General features: G+C 36.4%; 1 protein-coding gene across 3 annotated transcripts in view; it reads left to right on the top strand.

The window, feature by feature from the left end:
* The window catches only part of YAF2 (YY1 associated factor 2), a 77,625-nt gene extending 65,316 nt beyond the window's left edge, over window positions 1-12,309 (top strand). For all 3 annotated transcript variants that reach the window (XM_047787983.1, XM_047787984.1, XM_047787985.1), the window contains 2 exons: window positions 10,000-10,152; window positions 10,931-12,309. In XM_047787983.1, the coding sequence (XP_047643939.1) occupies window positions 10,000-10,152; window positions 10,931-11,168 (391 nt within the window). In that variant the 3' untranslated portion in view covers window positions 11,169-12,309. The remainder of the gene's footprint in view (window positions 1-9,999; window positions 10,153-10,930) is intronic.
* Window positions 12,310-17,040: the final 4,731 nt, after the last annotated feature.

The raw sequence follows: 17,040 nt of genomic DNA, 5'->3' as shown, positions 1-17,040 counted from the left end.
TACCCCGCTGAGTGAAGCCAGGGATCGAATCTGTGTCCTCATGATTATTAGGTTCATTACTGCTGAGCCAAACAGAAACTCCCGTATTTTAAAAAAAAAAAGTAAGAACTATCATAATGTGTTTGTATGCTGATAGGAATAACCTAGTAGAGTAGGAGATATGTTTGTGGTAGGAGAGCAAGAGGTCAGTGATGTCTTGGAGAAGGGATCCAGTGTGCAGATGGAAGCATGGCCTTAACTGGGAATATGGAGAGGGAAGTTAGAGTATATGGGAACATATGGAAATTTTAATCAAATCCTTGTGTTTTCTCTGAAATAAGAATCAAAATCACCCCATCATAAATAACAGAACACAATAGCAGTTTTGTTCAGAGCTCTATCCCTGGCACTTAGAACAGCGATTTGAACACACTGAGTGCCTGGTAAATACTCGTTAAATAAATGTGTGCAAGGAAGAGTAATCTTGGATTGTCGGGGAGAAGGCAGGGAGTCAAGTAATGCAGGTAGAAGGCTGCTGTTGGGTTAGACTAGAGTGTTGCTTGTGGGAATGATGAGGGGGAGCTGTTCTAAGAATATATGAAAAATTGCAAGGACTTGATTTTTATTTGGCTAAAGGGAAGGAAAAGTTGAGGATGACCTGTTTCTAGCTCTGGAGCATGTCCTTAGTCTTTCAAATCAAGTGGACTGTGATGTTGCTTAATGATTTGAGGAATTTTTCAGAGACTTAATTGCCAAACACCCTAACCTAGTTTTTCTAAAGCTGATGTAGTCATCCATTTTTTCTGTACTTAGCAGAGACTCTCTCAGTAGCTGCCAAGGAATCAAGTCTCTCCTTCTCCACCTCCCAGGAGGTTAGGGAAAATTGTATTCCCTGAACACTTCCCTCTGTGGAAGCATTTGCTGTTGAAAATTAAATGTATATAGACCTTGGAGTGAAAACTCTTCAGAATACTCAGCATAGATTCTTAAGGTGGTGGAACATACTCATTGCATTCTCTGAGCAAATAAGGCTTAATAAAGACTTGCAGGGGAGTTCCCGTCGTGGCACAGTGGAAACGGATCTGACTAGGAAACATGAGGGTTCAATCCCTGGCCTTGCTCAGTGGGTTAAGTGTCCAGCGTTGCCGTTAGTTGTGGTGTAGGTTGCAGACTCAGCTTAGATCCCAGGTTGCTGTGGCTGTGGTGTAGGCTGGTGGCTATAGCTCCAATTAGACCCCTATCCTGGGAACCTCCACATGCCACACATGCGGTCCTAAAAGGACAAAAAGACAAAAAAAAAAAAAAAAGTCTTGCAGCTGCGGCACAGGAAACTATATCTAGTCACTTGTGATGGAACATAATGGAGGATAATGTAGAAATTTTCTACTCTACAGCAAATGGGTCACTTTGCTGTAGAGTAGAAAATTGACAGAATACTTAGTAAACCAACTATAATGGAAAAAATAAAAATCATTAAAAAAATAGGTGTTAGTTTTCAGTTTTGTGTATTGAAATTCCTTGTAAGATTTTGTTGCAAAAACAACAAAAAACATTTGAATATCATTCTTATAAGGTAACGTTTGCATTTTGCTGGTAAGTCAAATAGCACTGGTATTAGCAGAGTAGATTTTTTCTTTTTTTGGAAGTGGGGAAAGCCACTTAGACTCTTGTATCCTCTGATATAGTCATTGGTTTTTGTGGAAAGCAGTCATACATTAAAGCTTTCGTGAAAATGGAAGTAAATGGCTCAAAAGCAAGATGGCAGCAGCAATTTTTTTGAGAAAGTGAATCCTGGTACCTAGTGAAATTAGTTTTACACAATGGATTAATAGTTGTGTTTATATGTTAAATTTAACTGGGATTTATATTGATTGTCAAGACATATTTATTGAGTATCTGATACTATTCTAGTTGTTGGCAATACAAAAATAGGCAAGGTATGCCTATTTAACCCATGTAAGGATTAAAGTCCAGTTGGTGGGGAGATAGAGCACAGCCATGAAAGGATCAGTAGCATTACAAAAGAGTGTAGAAGACCATGGTTCTGTAGAACTGCTGCAAGGGTTCCACAAATACGTGATGCACATTTCTTTTTATTTTTTTAATTTTTTTTTTTTTTTTGTCTTTTTGCCATTTCTTGGGCACTCCCGTGGCATATGGAGGTTCCCAGGCTAGGGGTCTGATTGGCTAGCTACGATTGGAGCTGTAGCCGTCGGCCTACACCAGAGCCACAGCAACGCGGGATCCGATCCACCTATGCAACCTACACCAGAGCTGACGGCAATGCTGGATCCTTAACCCACTGAGCAAGGCCAGGGATTGAACCCGAAACCTCATGGTTCCTAGTCAGATTCGTTAACCACTGAGCCATGACGGGAACTCTGCACATTTCTTTTTTTGTTTGTTTGTTTGTTTTTTTTGTCTTTTTTTGGGCTGTACCCACAGCATATAGAGGTTCCCAGGCTAGGGGGCAAATCAGAGCTGTAGCCACCAGCCTACACCGCAGCCACAGCAACTCAGGATCCAAGCTGCGTCTGCGACCTACACCACAGTTCACGGCAACACTGGATTCTTAACCCACTGAGCAAGGCCAGGGATCGAACCCGCAACCTCATGGTTCCTAGTTGGATTCATTAACCACTGAGCCACGACAGGAACTCCCAGCACGTTTCTTTTTAAAAGACTATAAATAATATGTTGTATACATGTGTTCAAATGTTAACATGAATAGAAGGAAGATGACCACTAAAGCTCATTAATTTATTTTGAAGATTAATTCACTTTTTATTTTTTTACAATTTCAAAATAAAGTAGCAAATTCTTTATTTGTATTTCTCAGAGACAGTGAAAAAAGACACATAGCCCTAACAACATTTTTTTTAAGTCATCATTTTCCCTCTTCTACCTCTGCCCTCATATAATACTCTTGCTTGAAAGGTACACTTCTCAAAAGCTCTCCATCCCCTACAACAAAACAAACCCCCTTTTAGCAATTTCTTTCTGACTTCCTTTTCTTCTAGTTCTTCATCACAAAATCTCAGAAACTCATTTGTCTAATAAGATCTACCTCAGATAGCCTGGGAAGGAAAGATCCACTGAGCAGGCCAAGCCATAGAATGCTCTTCCAAAGTCCTGGGGAGGAAAAAATCAGGGTGTTCACATGTACTAACATACATCCCTTCATGCTTGTTCACCTCTGTTGGCTGCATGGAGCTAGAGCAATGTGGCTATGACAGTTCAAATGACAGTATCCAATAATATCCTGAATGTTTTTTACAAACTCAAGAATCATTACATGAAAAAAATATTTTTAAAGAGAAAAAGCAAATATGGTTTCTTACATGAACAGTCATTCAACAGAAAGGACTTTATCATGCAGTATTTTGGGATAGTGAACCTGAACCATCTTGTTTTGCTGTAGGGCATATGATGGTATTATATCATCATCTTTGATACTTGGCACCAAGATTTTACTAAATAGAATTCATAAGTGGACAGACGCTAAAGGTTAGGAATGTATACCTAGTCTGGAAATGATAATGTTTGATAATTTTGGACTGAAGAAAATGGATGTCCTCTCTTGAAGAAATTGTGACCTGTCTAGGTTTTCAAAGTAAAGTTTTTTGACGGTGCAAGTGCAAGAAGTAGAAGTAAATATAAGCCAGATTCTATTAGAGATGTATTTGAAATCAAGAACCAGTATTTGCAAGGTAGGTATATGTTCCTAGGACTAGACTTAACAGCTGAAAAGGAATTAGTTAAGTTAAAAAAAAAAAAAAAAAAACTTTGGGAGTTCCTGTTGTGGCTCAGTGGGCTAAGAACCCAACATAGTGTCCATGAGGATGTGATTTCAATCCCTGACCCTGCTCAGTGGATTAAGGATCTGGCATTGCTGCAAGCTGTGGTGTAGGTCGCAGCTGCAGCTCAGATTCAATCCCTGGCCTGGGAACTTCCATATGCTATGTGGGTGCAGCCATAAAATGAACAAACAAAAAATTTTTGTCTGTTTCAGGCATATACCTTCAATTGGGATAAAAATTTCAGTTTACTATGTTTTAAAATAGTAGTAAATTTTTAATATTCACTGTTCCTTATTTTTACTTCTGTAAATTATTCATAAAATGACTTAAAAGGGGAGTGGCAGTCCATAGTGATAGCTATTTTTCTTTCCACCTTGTTTATAGTAAGTCCTCTATCTTATTTCCTAAATCACAGCACCCAGGTTTTTCCTTCCTAGTACTTTTGACAGAATTTATTTTTAGTTACTTTACTTTTGTGAGGCTTGTATCTCACACACTAGCTAAACAGACTCTCTGAGCGCACAGTGTCTAGCTTGTTCATGGTGACTCTCCAGCACCTTACCTAGTGCTTGGCAGATGTCTGTGAGCAATACATTTGTAAAACAAGGTGGTTTGCTTATAAAATCTTCCTTGGTTGTATTTTTGGACTTTTGTTAGCAATGTATCTATCAGCAGACTCAAAACAGATTTGGGTTTAGTCCAGCGCTTTTTACTCATGAAGACTTATTCTAATTGTTTAGTTTATTACTATATCTATTTTAGTATTGTCAGGCAGATTACTTCTTTCTGAACTGAGGATATGCCACCTCATTTAAAAAAGAATCACTTATTGTTTTATATCTCTTTTTTTTTGCTTCGCCTGTCCTACTTGACAAAGCTAAATTGTAATGAGCTTATTAATCAAGCCTAAAATGTTTTTCTTATAATATGTAGCTCAGAGAGTTTTTGTTGTGGGATGGTTGGGGTGGAGGGCAGACACATAGTTAGAAATGGCATATATCGAGTCAACATTAACCAGCCTCCTACCCACATAAAAGGTCAAACAGCCCCTAAATATTTTGTTCTGATGAGTAGTAGATATCCATAAATGGTTGCTAAAATGCCCCCCCCCCCTTTTTATGTTACAGTAGGTCAACAGAACTACCAAGCCTCGTACAGTCTGTTTGAAGGGTACATAGGAATCCCAAAATTTTAGAATGCCATATTTTACATGTTACAGCTAATCATGACGTATGTGAATAAGTAGATGACAATAGAGTGCAGTTGGTATATGTCTGGAGAGCAGTTATCTTACTAACTGGATGACCTTTTTGTCCCTGTTGTCACAGAATCTTTAGCATTGTAGGTGTATTGTCAAAACCATGAATGAGGAGTTCCTGTTGTGGCTTAGCAGGTTAAGAACCCAGGTAGTATCTATGAAAGACGCAGGTTCAATCCCTGGCCTCACTGGGTTAAGGATGTGGCTTTGCTGCAAGCTGCAGCATAGGTTACAGGTTCGGCTCGGATTCCATGTTACTGTGGCTGTGGTATAGGCCTACAGCTGCAGCTCTAATTTGACCCCTAGCCTGGGAACTTCTGTATGCCCTCAGGTGTGGTCCTAAGAAAACAAACAACCATGAATGATAAATCTCTGAACATAAAAAGGGCAATACCTTATAAATAATACCCTGCCCTTGAAATCCTGTGTTAACTCTCCTCTACCTCTAAAATTCTCTACTATCCTCCAGATTTTTCTTACTAAGTAGAAAAGGGATCACAGTTACTTTTTAAGGTCGCTAGAGATAGGATGGCTTTCTTTCTCAAAGAGCATGGCAAAGGTGAGTCACTTTAAGATAGGGTAAAAAGATCTTTAAAACTTTACTCAGCCCCTTAGAGCAGAGAACTTTATTCCAGTAATTAAGCTACATATATACATATATTTTGTGCATCTTTTCCCCCAAAGTTGAACCAGATCAAATAATCCTAGACCAGAGGAACAAAGTCATAATCTTTAAGTGAAAATCAACCATCTAATTAAAATAAGAATAAATGAATTTAATACACATTTAGGAAAATCTAGGATAAAAAGGATTGAGCTATTGAAAATCAAAAGTAAATTTCATTTTCTTATGGCAGAAAAGAACCTTTGTAGAAAATTTGTTAGTGATTAAAAACCAACAAAATCAACAACTAGCAGAGCCAAGTACAGAAATTACATGATTGCTTATCAGAATAGTAATCTCACATTTCCACTTGCCCTAGGGACACCTTTGCTGAAATTTTATAAAATCCACAAACCCAACATGACCAGCACCACCATTTCCAGTTTGGTGTGGTTGTCTCCCAGCTCGTTTCCCGATTCCAGTCTCCCACCTGACTGGTTCAGCTAATTGTTCTTTGTGTTGGTTTTTACCTTGAAGGAGAATATGCGTTTATTGAATATTTTGTTCTTATCTGTGAGATTCTAACACTGAGAAGAATTCTAGATACATATGTTTAAAAATGTTAATTTATGAAGCTTAACCTCATGGTACAAATCATGCTCTGCTAATAAGCTTTCATTTTCAGATTTATGGGCCATATAAAAAGGAAGATTCTGGAGAGATGAAATTTGTTAAATATGAAAAAGATTTGGCATCTGTTGTAAGAATCGTGAAGTTGGGGAGTTAGGATGATTATCCCTTTCTCACATGAAAGCAGGAGTGAGATACTGAGGAACTGTGTCACATAATGGATGGGTACCAACTTGAAGACAGATGCTGGAGGGATGGGGGAATGATGGTATTACAAAAATAGTCTGTACCTAACCACAACACAGTAGTTATATCCTGAAAATCTTCAGAATCAGAGAATCTAGGACTGAGGTGTTTCCTTCACCTTATGGGTAAAACCACATTGAGTACTGAGGTCATTAATGAATCCAGAAAAACCTAGAAAATATTCAATTTACTCTAAAGGCAGTACTAAGTAAAGAGAATAAAAACTATTATATGTCTTAAGTTAGTAATAATGGCCTGTAAATAACTAATATGAATTTATTGATTGCTAGAAACTAAGGTTTCTACTCTAGAATGTAAATTTATTTTAATGTTTGCAATTTTATTGTAATTCTGTTTAACATATTTGTAAATTCATTTTGCAAATTTGGGGATGAAGGGAGTGAAGTACACACTATAGTAAAGGAAGTTGTCACACCTTCATCTGTAATGGCATAAGACATTCAGAGACCCCTGATGCCCTGGGAGATAAATGATGGCTACATCTCAGTTGCACTGTATGTCTCACTCTAACCTTAGGTGACTCACTGTTCACTAGTCTCAACAAATCTTTTCTCAACCTGCCACACCTTTGAACTTTTTCTATAATTAAAAGAGAAATTAATTCTTGCTTCTCTTACTCTTCACTGCTTGTTAGTGAGTGGTTGGTCCTGGCCAGTGAGTAAACTTAGAGACAGACAATATTCCTTTTCTTTAAAAACGTCTTCCTTCCTCATTGAACCTGATTTTAATCATTCATTCGTTTGTCAACAGATATGAAGTATCTAGTATTTTTTTCAGTACTGTGCTAGGTAATGGTTATACAGTGGTGTGTAACCCCTTTCCTTGTGTTTAGATCCAAGAAGAAGAAACTGTAGAGTTAAAATTGCTATTCTTTCCCTAACACTCGCTGTGTTTTTCCGTAGTATTTATCAACATCTAAGACTTTATTTATTTATTTATTTATTAGATTTCATACACAGAATATTGGTTACATTAGGGCAAATAAGGATTTCTGTATGTTTTCCTGAAAGAGTATTTGTTGATTGAAAAACAAGAAAGGCACATCTAATTTGTCAGCATATCCCTTGATTCTCCTTCTTCAGCCTGTCTTTAACCCTCCTGCTGCTTCCTTTTAATTCAGGCCATTGTTATTTTTATTTTTTGGCCATGCCTCAGACATGCAGAAGTTCCAGGGTCAGGGACTGAATCCACACCACAACAGCAATCTGGGCCACAGCAGTGACAACACTGGATCCTTGCCTGCTGCGCCACCGAGGAACTCCAAGCCATTTTTATTTTTGCCTAATCTATTAAAGTAGCTTTCCTCGCCTCAGTAGTTCCTTTCCCCCTCCAGATGGCTGCAAATAATCTTCGTAAAATTCAAGTCTGAATTTCTTCACCATCTTCCATCTAAGGGCAAATCAGTCTTCTTTGCTTTTTATTATTGGGTTCCTTCCTGTCTGTCCAGCCTTGGATTTTTCATTTCCCTGCCACGGTCTGCTCTCCATCTCAAACTCTGTGCAGCAAGTGTCTCAGTAGATGGAATTTCTTCAAGCTTTTTTGTGAAGTGTGGTGGCTAGACCAGAGGGCTATTTAGAAATGCAAGTTTTAGGCTCTACGTTGAGGCCCACTGAGTCAGAACCCTGGGAGCAGAACTAAGCAAACCAAACAAGCTTTGGTGATCCTTAAATTTGAGAAACACTGCTTTAATCCTTTTTTTTTTTTTTTAAGTTCATTTCCTTAGCATGCTCAGCCATGATTTACCATGCTTTCACTATCGTTTTCATTTGTGTAACTAAATGGACATCATTAACCCTGAAATGTAAGTCCTGCTTTTTAAATTGTGTGTTGGACATCCTTCCTGGATATCCTTTCTGTATTCTGTAGGACTCTGTAGGCTCTAAACAAAATTTAATATCAATTTATTGAGGTCTGTTTCATATACTGTGTTTTCCTGTTTCCTGCTTCAAAGGATTCCTCCTTGCAGCTTTGAATAGTTGATTGTGGAGTATTTTCTCTTTGGTTTATATATTGTCTTGTTTTGGAGGAATAAAGAATCTTTTAATAACTACTGCCCAAAATAGGGTCAGGATTTTCCAGGCAATAGGTTACTGTTGTTTGTAGACCACGTGTTAAAATGTATTTTTATCTTATTTTTCCTTGCTTTCCCCCTCCCACCTCTTTTCCCTCCTCAGTCTTCTTTTTCTCTATCATTTTAAGAACTTAGACTATTTACTTTGAGTCTTGACCTCAGCTGCTGAAGTTCTTCCATAAAGCTGGAAGGATCCTTGAGCCAGTAAAGTGACAACTTGTACTGGCACGAAAGGTTGAAGCCAGGCAACATTTCAGCTACCTTGGTGCAGTTCCTGTGTAGGTTCTCAATAAATATTTTTATTAGTGAGCAAGTGAGTAAGTGGGCAGGTCTCCAAGGAATGGGCAGATCTCCATGGTCAAAAAAAGCATAGTGAGGCGTTTCCACTATGGTGCAGTGGGATCTGCAGCATTTCTGCAGCTCCGAGGCGCAGGTTCTTTCCCTGGCAGGGCACATTGGGGTAAAGGCTCTGGCATTATTGCAGCTGTAGCATAGGTCGAAACTGTAGCTCTGATCTGATCCCTGGCCCAGGAACTCCATATGCTGTGGAGTGGAGAAAAAAGAAAAACAAAAATACGGTGAAACTGTGGCTAAATACATAAAGAACCCCATGGATTTGAACAATAAGGAGCGATAACATTTTGACACTTAAATATTTAGTAAGTAAATAAATGAAAGATTTTAAAGAATGGCCATTGTCGCAGATGGTGAGATATTTCCTTCTCCGAGGAAGGAGAGAAAAATTTAAATGTTTGTTTTTGTTCATTTGTTTGTTTTTGTCTTTTTAGGGCCACACCTGTGGCATATGGCGGTTCCCAGGCTAGAGGTCCAGTCAGAGCTACAGCTGCCAGCCTATGCCACGGCCACAGCAACACGGGATCTGAGCTGTGTCTGTGACATACACCACAGCTCATGGCCATGCCAGATTCTTAACCCACTGAGTGAGGCCAGGGATCGAACCCTCAACCTCATGGTTCATAGTCGGATTCATTTCCGCTGCGCCACAGCAAGAACTCCTAAATGTTGTTTCACTATAAACTTTCAAGTTTAATTTTAAAAATTCAGGTTTATTTATATGTGCCCTTCCCTATAAGCACAGTTTGATATGTTTTTAATAATTTTCATATCGATTTATGTAACAGTTACATTTCAGTGGTTTGCGTATGTATTTTGGGCTGTAACTTTTAACTGTTATAGTTCTATTTTTGTTGAATAGGAAAGACAGTAATGTATGTGTTTATTGACAAATTGCATACCTGAATTACCTTACATATGAAAAATTTTTATATGTGAAAATCATGTATCCTCACAATTTGATCTGTTCTCTAATAAAGAAAATATATTCTAAATTATAATAATAAAAAAACCTTTCTTTTTAACATGCACACAGGAAACCTCGACCTGTCTCCCAGTTGGTTGCACAGCAGGTTACTCAGCAGTTTGTGCCCCCTACACAGTCAAAGAAAGAGAAAAAAGATAAAGTAGACAAAGAAAAAAGTGAAAAGGAAACAACTAGCAAAAAGAACAGTCATAAGAAAACCAGGTAAATTTGAAGAATGTTTTAATGGCACTTTGGAACTAATAAATTTAGCTATTTAATATTGTCTCTTAACATCGATATGTACAGTATGTTAAGTAAAATAAAAGATTTCATCTCCTTTATTTTATCATGAAAGTGTTTTCTGAGTTGAAGGCATATTACAAATTAAATACAAAGGCTGCAAATATAAGCTTAAATGTGAGGATGCTTTAAAAAAAAAAAAAAACTAGATTAAAAGACATTCGTGTTTGAGCTGTTTCTCTTTCATTCGTAAAGCCAGGAATAATATTCACAATACTGAACAGATATTTGCGTGAGCTTTAAGCAGTGATAGTGGTCATGGGTCCAGGTGGAACAGACAGTCGTGGTGCCCTTTGCATAGGTGCACGTCCGTGGGATAACAGCCCTGCGTATAATGCAGCCTCAGCTGTTAGCAGCTTCTTCGGTGGTGCAACTCTGTCATTGCTGTGCTGAAACATTTATTCTAATAAAATTGACAAGCCGTCTGCAAAATTGGATAAAGCTATAAAAGCACAAGTAAGAGACCATTACTCCCAGAGTTTTTTATCATGATGAGGAAGATTCATGAATGATTAGTTGGATTAATGTTAATTATTTCCAACGTTTGATTATATGTTTGTGCCTTGTTGCCCATAAATATAGAGCCTTAAAGATAGATGTATTCATTTTATTATTTTTACCTAATCTATTATGCATTACATGATCAAAAAGTTGGTGGAGAGAAAAGCTAGTTTAAAATTTTATTATCTTTTGTGTTTAGACCAAGATTGAAAAATGTGGATCGGAGTAGTGCTCAACATTTGGAGGTTACTGTTGGCGACCTGACAGTCATTATTACAGACTTTAAGGAGAAAACAAAGTCACCGCCTGCATCCAGTGCTGCCTCTGCAGATCAGCACAGTCAGAGTGGCTCTAGCTCTGATAACACAGAGAGGGGAATGTCCAGGTCATCTTCACCCAGAGGAGAAGCCTCATCATTGAATGGAGAATCTCATTAAAGTTTATTTTCTCCAGTTTCTTAGTCACCTCTGTCGTACCATGCAGATAGACAGATTATGCCAAGAAGTACCACATTTTCATGACAAACGTATTCATGCACAATCCATAATTTGTGTTTTACATAAGATAGAAATTTGTTAGATTTTATTGCAATCTCTGCCTACCAAACATTTCCAGTCTGAACATTTTGGTCTCCGCAGTTAAAGATGCCATGAAAATGTGGTTGAATTATTCATTATGCAGTGTTATTGGTAAGTCTGTTTTCACTTTTAGTTTAGTGAATTCTAACACATAATTCTTGAATTCTCTACTATTGGCATGTAACGAATTTAAATTTTTATAACATAGTGCAAGCTGCCTAAATATGTATTATTTGAGAATTGTGAAACAGATAGTTATATGTATACAAGTCAAAGATCAACTTAATCAAACTATTGCTGCAACAGGATTTTCTTAATGGCTATCCTCTTAAATACACCTGCTGGTACTTGGTGTGGTTAAATAGGAAAATTGTTATTAAATAAAGAATTTGTATGAACCGTTGCCAATGTTTTTGACACATTTTACTAAATTATTGTTCCTGAATTATGTTTTTGGTTTTCTATTTTGGGTTTTTTTTTTTTTTTTGCTTATATTACAAAACATTCATTTATTGTAATGTTTACTAGCAGACTAGTGAACAGTAAAACAGTTAGCTTTATAGTTCAGGTTTAGTGCTATTGTCATGAAACACTGGTATTTTCTGTATTATATAGAACATTAAAATTCAAATAGTAGTTATAAGCATTTGGCAAAAACAGAAAAGAAACCTGCCGTATTTTAAAAGCTGCAATTTTGGTAAAGCTTTAACTTAATAATAGTTTTATCACTGTTTCCTTGCCCCGAACTTATCCAGGGTCATAGAAGTATGAATCTAATTAATAGAGAAATAGGAACTGTTGCACAGAACTGGGAAATAACTAATCTTAAATCAGTTTAATTGGCCTCTTAAATACAACAATTCTTATAAAAGTTAGAGTGTACTATTTTCAGAAACAATTGCCAGTTTATGGATTTATCAATATCCTGAACTTTAAAAAAGTATTTACAGCCCCACTTACTATTATGTAAATTTACCAATAAAATATTTTTATGACTACAGATTTTGCATTTTTGTTTACAGCTAATAAAAGTGTTTTATGTTGTACTTAAAAATCCAACTTAGAAACCACACAGTGCTTCTTAAATTCGCTTAGGGTCTCCTGCTTCCTCTTAGCCATTTGCTTAATATATATTCACATATAGGAGACTTCTGAACTATAAATGAACTTTAAATCATAACTCGGATGCAAAATAGCATGTGAAAACATCATGATAGCATTTGAAGAAAGAAGTAAAACTATAGACCCTGGCAGTTGTGATATTTGGTGGTTTCATGTGGTAACGTAATTTTCTGTTTAATTGCAGTACTTTTTACAGGCACAATGGTACTGTCTTTTTTGTAAGATGCAACTTGTGAAATACAGTTAATTGCATACAGTAAAAGTCTGTGATTAAAACATTTATATACCTCATTCTTTAGTGTTGTTAAATTAAAAAAATTTATTTATTTTAAGATACTTTCAGTGGAACCCCAAATAACTGGTATGTTCTTATAAAACACGAAATTTTTTGTCTTTATTTTTTACATATTTCAAATGTCATATATATTCATTTTTAAACAGTAAAAATTACAAGTAGTAACTGTAATAGGGGAAATATTCTAATATGAAGTCAACTTAATTGTAGGTATTGGGTCTTCTGATGATGAAATACTTTCAGGATGTATTTTAAATGGACTGCGAAAGAGAGAAATCAGACAAAAGATGGGATTTTACCTGAACGGGATAATCATCTTTCCAAATAACGGGGAGACATTACAGCATGGAAATTAAGAGTACTAAGTGATGTCTGGTGTTGGAATTCCTGTTGTAGAACCTAAGTGAGCTTGAGTAAATCACTCAAGGTCATTTCTCATCTATTGCACGGGGATGATGATCATATATAACTCAGAGGGTTGTTGGGAGAATTAAATATCAATCAATATAAAATTCTTAACCATTACCTGAGACATACCCAGTGCCCAGTAATGACTGTCTTTATAGGTAAAATCTCATTACAGAAACTTTTTTTTTCTTTTTGGTAACAGGAATTACTGCCATGCCTTCTTGGATGGCCAAAAGAAATTGCGTTCTATACATTACAGTGGGTTTTCTACATGAGATGTTTGCTCTGATCCCAGACCAGCCATCTTTCTATAATTAACCTGATGGGATGCATTATGAGATAGGAGAAATGAGCTGAGTTGGCTACTTTGAAATTTTGTTTTCCTTTAATTAATCACAGTTGTCTTTACCTGCATTTCACCCTACCTCAAATACACTTCTAAACCAGGAAACAGACCCAAGTTCTATAAATACTTAAACCTAATCTTAAAATATGCAAAAAGATGCAGAGCCTGGGCTTAGGGTACATTTTTAGCTCTGTTTCATCAATTTACCCTGTGATTTTAACAGTGGGTTCTTTTAGCCAAATTCTATACAGAAAGAATTTGGATGTTTTTCAGAGTTTATTAGCTTATTTTGATATAAGTAATAGTGAAGATATAAGTTGAGGCATACAAGAATACATATTCTTAAAACCTTTTCTATTACACAGTAGAAATAGTTGACTTAATAACTTAAAGGTTTTATTTTTATGAGATGCTTTCCTTAAATTATAATGATAGTAGACAAAGTGAAAGTGTTGAAAAAGGAAGGAAAACCTCAGCTTTTCTAAGTCGATAACATTTATTACCTTTCTTTCAGACAAAAATCCTTATTGCCTGAAAACAACATAGTTTCTTCATATTATATGCATTTATGCTAAGTGGTCTAGGAGTTTCAGTTTCCACTGAAACCCTTATTTATTTGCTTGGTCTGCACGTTTTTTCTGGAATGTTTTGAAGAACTGAAGTCGGAGCTGGGCCATTGATAGAAATTTCTGTACTGAAAATTAAGTGAAAACAGAATAGTGAGTGGGTGTATAAGAAGGATAATCATAAAGTAACACTTTGACATATTAGCACTGGCCCCTCTCTGCAACCCCACGCACCTTCAGTTGTCTGGAACACACAACAGTTGAAGTGTAGAAAAGTCACCAGTGACAAAAATAGCTGAACAGAATCAGGATACAGGATGTGACTGATGATTTTGTGAAAGCACAAGGAAAAGAATGCCCTCACTGGCTGTTAAGGGTGATGAAAAAGAAGCTCCCATAATATCACAGGCAAGGAAGGATAGGAAGGGGATAAAATGAGGGAGGATGAAGGAGAAAAAGCAAAAATAGTAGCAGAAATTAGAAAGCAGGGCATTGGGATGCAATCTGGATAATAGAAGAGAAGAGTCACTAGGAAAGGAAAGAACAAATAGGATGTATAGTATCTCTGTCTTGAGAAAAATTTTAAGACATGCTGTGATAAATCATCTTCGTAACGACTCAGTCATTAAAGTGTCTGTTGTGTTTGGTAGACTATTTGGAGCTGCAGTATGTGCATTTGCTGTAAAACAGTTTTCTTCAAAACCGTTCTTTTTTAGAAGCTGTTTTAGAGAAGATTTACCTTGAATTATACGAACACTTTACTTTCCTGAATGCACAACCTTGCTAGCCCGGATAATTTAAATGTTATGTTTGTAATGTGGCTTTGCATTTAGCCAGTGCCGATATTCCTGCCTTTGTGGAATGGGCCAATTCTAGAGGAAGTGAAATGCCATGGTAAGACCAGATACTGCTATAGAAAAATCAGTTAGATCCCTGAAAACTCTCAGTTCTCTGGGACATGGCTCATGTGAATTTTTTTTCGGTGGTGATGTCTTTCCCTTCCCGCCATCAGTAGACGTTGTGGACTGTAGTAGCTACTTTAATGCTGTTAATACTTTCAGTATTTCTGTGATTTAGATTTTCTTTGTCAGTATTCAATGCAGCGAACATTCATTTAGTAAGCTTTGTATTCTAGGCACTGGTCTAGAGAGTGGGTCGCAGAGGACAAAGACGCGGAACTCCCATGTTAGAGGAGAGCTAGGTAAATAAATAATCATAATGCCATTAGTGCAACAGTAAAACTATGTATAAAATACTGAACAGGGCAGAGGGGGTGTTTGCCATCTTTTTTTCTCCTCTAGAAACTTCACATTGGCCTGGGTATCCAGTTAAGTATCTCATCTCACTAGTTGTCACCAGAAGTTTTGGCCAGCAACCATTTTATTACTGCAGCTTGTATTTTCGAAAGTTTAGGACTTTAAGCCATGTACTGCGAGATTATTGTTTTCCTATACTAATTTTTAAAAATGAGGAAACAGCTGAATGAGGTATGCTATTGCATTTTTGTGAAGATTTTAAGGAAACACTACTCAGAATCCAAATGAGAAACGTTTTTCAGACCTGTTTCATGAAAAGCTGTACTTCACCTGAGAAATCAATTTGCCTTTTTCTTATGAACAATGCAAATTATTGATTGTCCTCAGTTTTTGTTTAGCTGTGAGAAATCTCAGATTAAAACTAGATTGTTTATAATTAGTATAACTTAACCTGCATATCCCTATTCTAACCTGTTATTCTTGATATATTTTTCTTGATTCCAGTTTTAATATACTTAAGCTTTTCCTGGTGTTCTCATCAAGTTCCTCAAATCTCTTCTGTAAATAAGGCTAAATAATAATAAATTTTGAAAGATTTCAAAAAACTGCTTTGTTTTGGTGAGGATAAGCCCCAACATGAAGTTTTGGGGTCTAGGATCCAGTAAAATGGATTCAGTTGGAATTCCTGAGAAGTGGAAATAATAACTTCGACAAGTCTTTAATTGCATTGGGTTTAGATCTGCTGACTTGCCTGGAAGTAGGGAATGTGGATAGAAGCTACCATCTCATCTTCATATTTTCATTCACTCTTTTATCAAGAGAATTCAGAAACTAAACTGGATACCAGGATTTACTAATTTAGACTTTCTCGTGTGTATTATTTTCAGTATCCTCTTAGTTCAGACTAATAGCAATAATGAAATTAGCTTGTGCTTACTTTTAGAGTCAGCAAGATTGAGAAAAATTTAAGATGCTGTATAAAAAACCCTAAAAGTTTAGGAGAAGAATCTCAAGGACAAAAAGATAGTGAAAGTATTTTTTAAAAAAGAAAAAGGAAAGTAGACTGTTTTCAGAATTAAAGAGCAGAGTGATCTGGCTTTAGGTCCAAGAGATAATTTTTGGTCTTTAATAAGAGAATATATAAAAGTCTATGTATGATGTTTTCAATATAGGATACAATAGATAATCTAAGGAACACTTTAATTAGAGCAAAATGGATTTTTTTAAACTTTATTAAAAAATAAAATAGAGAAATGTAAAAAGAGGGAGTCCCCTGGCTCAGTGAGTTAAGGATCCAGCTTTGTCATTGCTGTGGCTCTGGTTACAACTCTGGTGTGTTTAATCCTTGGCTCTGGTTACAACTCTGGGTATGTTCAATCCTTGGCCGGGAACATACACATGCCATGGGTGCAGCCAAAAAAAAAAAAAGAAATGTAAAAAACCAAACATAGCACAGGACTGTTTAGGATGTAATTTTTGTATAGAAAAGAATATGGATAAGAATTCTAATTTAATTTTTTAATTAAGCACTCTACTTCTAAAGTGTGATGGTATCAGGATTTTCAATTATTTTCATTTTTCAATTTTGGGGAATCTGATTCCACAAATTTATCTGTTACTTAATATTATTATAATCATGACCTTGATCCACGGCAGGTTTTTGGAGAACTTGAGCATGTATGTTTAAATTCTAATTTTCCCAGTGACTAAAATTACCCTGCAATCTAAATCTAGCTTT

The sequence above is a fragment of the Phacochoerus africanus genome, chromosome 7, assembly GCF_016906955.1.
Source record: "Phacochoerus africanus isolate WHEZ1 chromosome 7, ROS_Pafr_v1, whole genome shotgun sequence".
Classification (NCBI taxonomy): Eukaryota; Metazoa; Chordata; class Mammalia; order Artiodactyla; family Suidae; genus Phacochoerus; species Phacochoerus africanus.
This window is presented reverse-complemented; position numbering and strand designations above follow the sequence as displayed.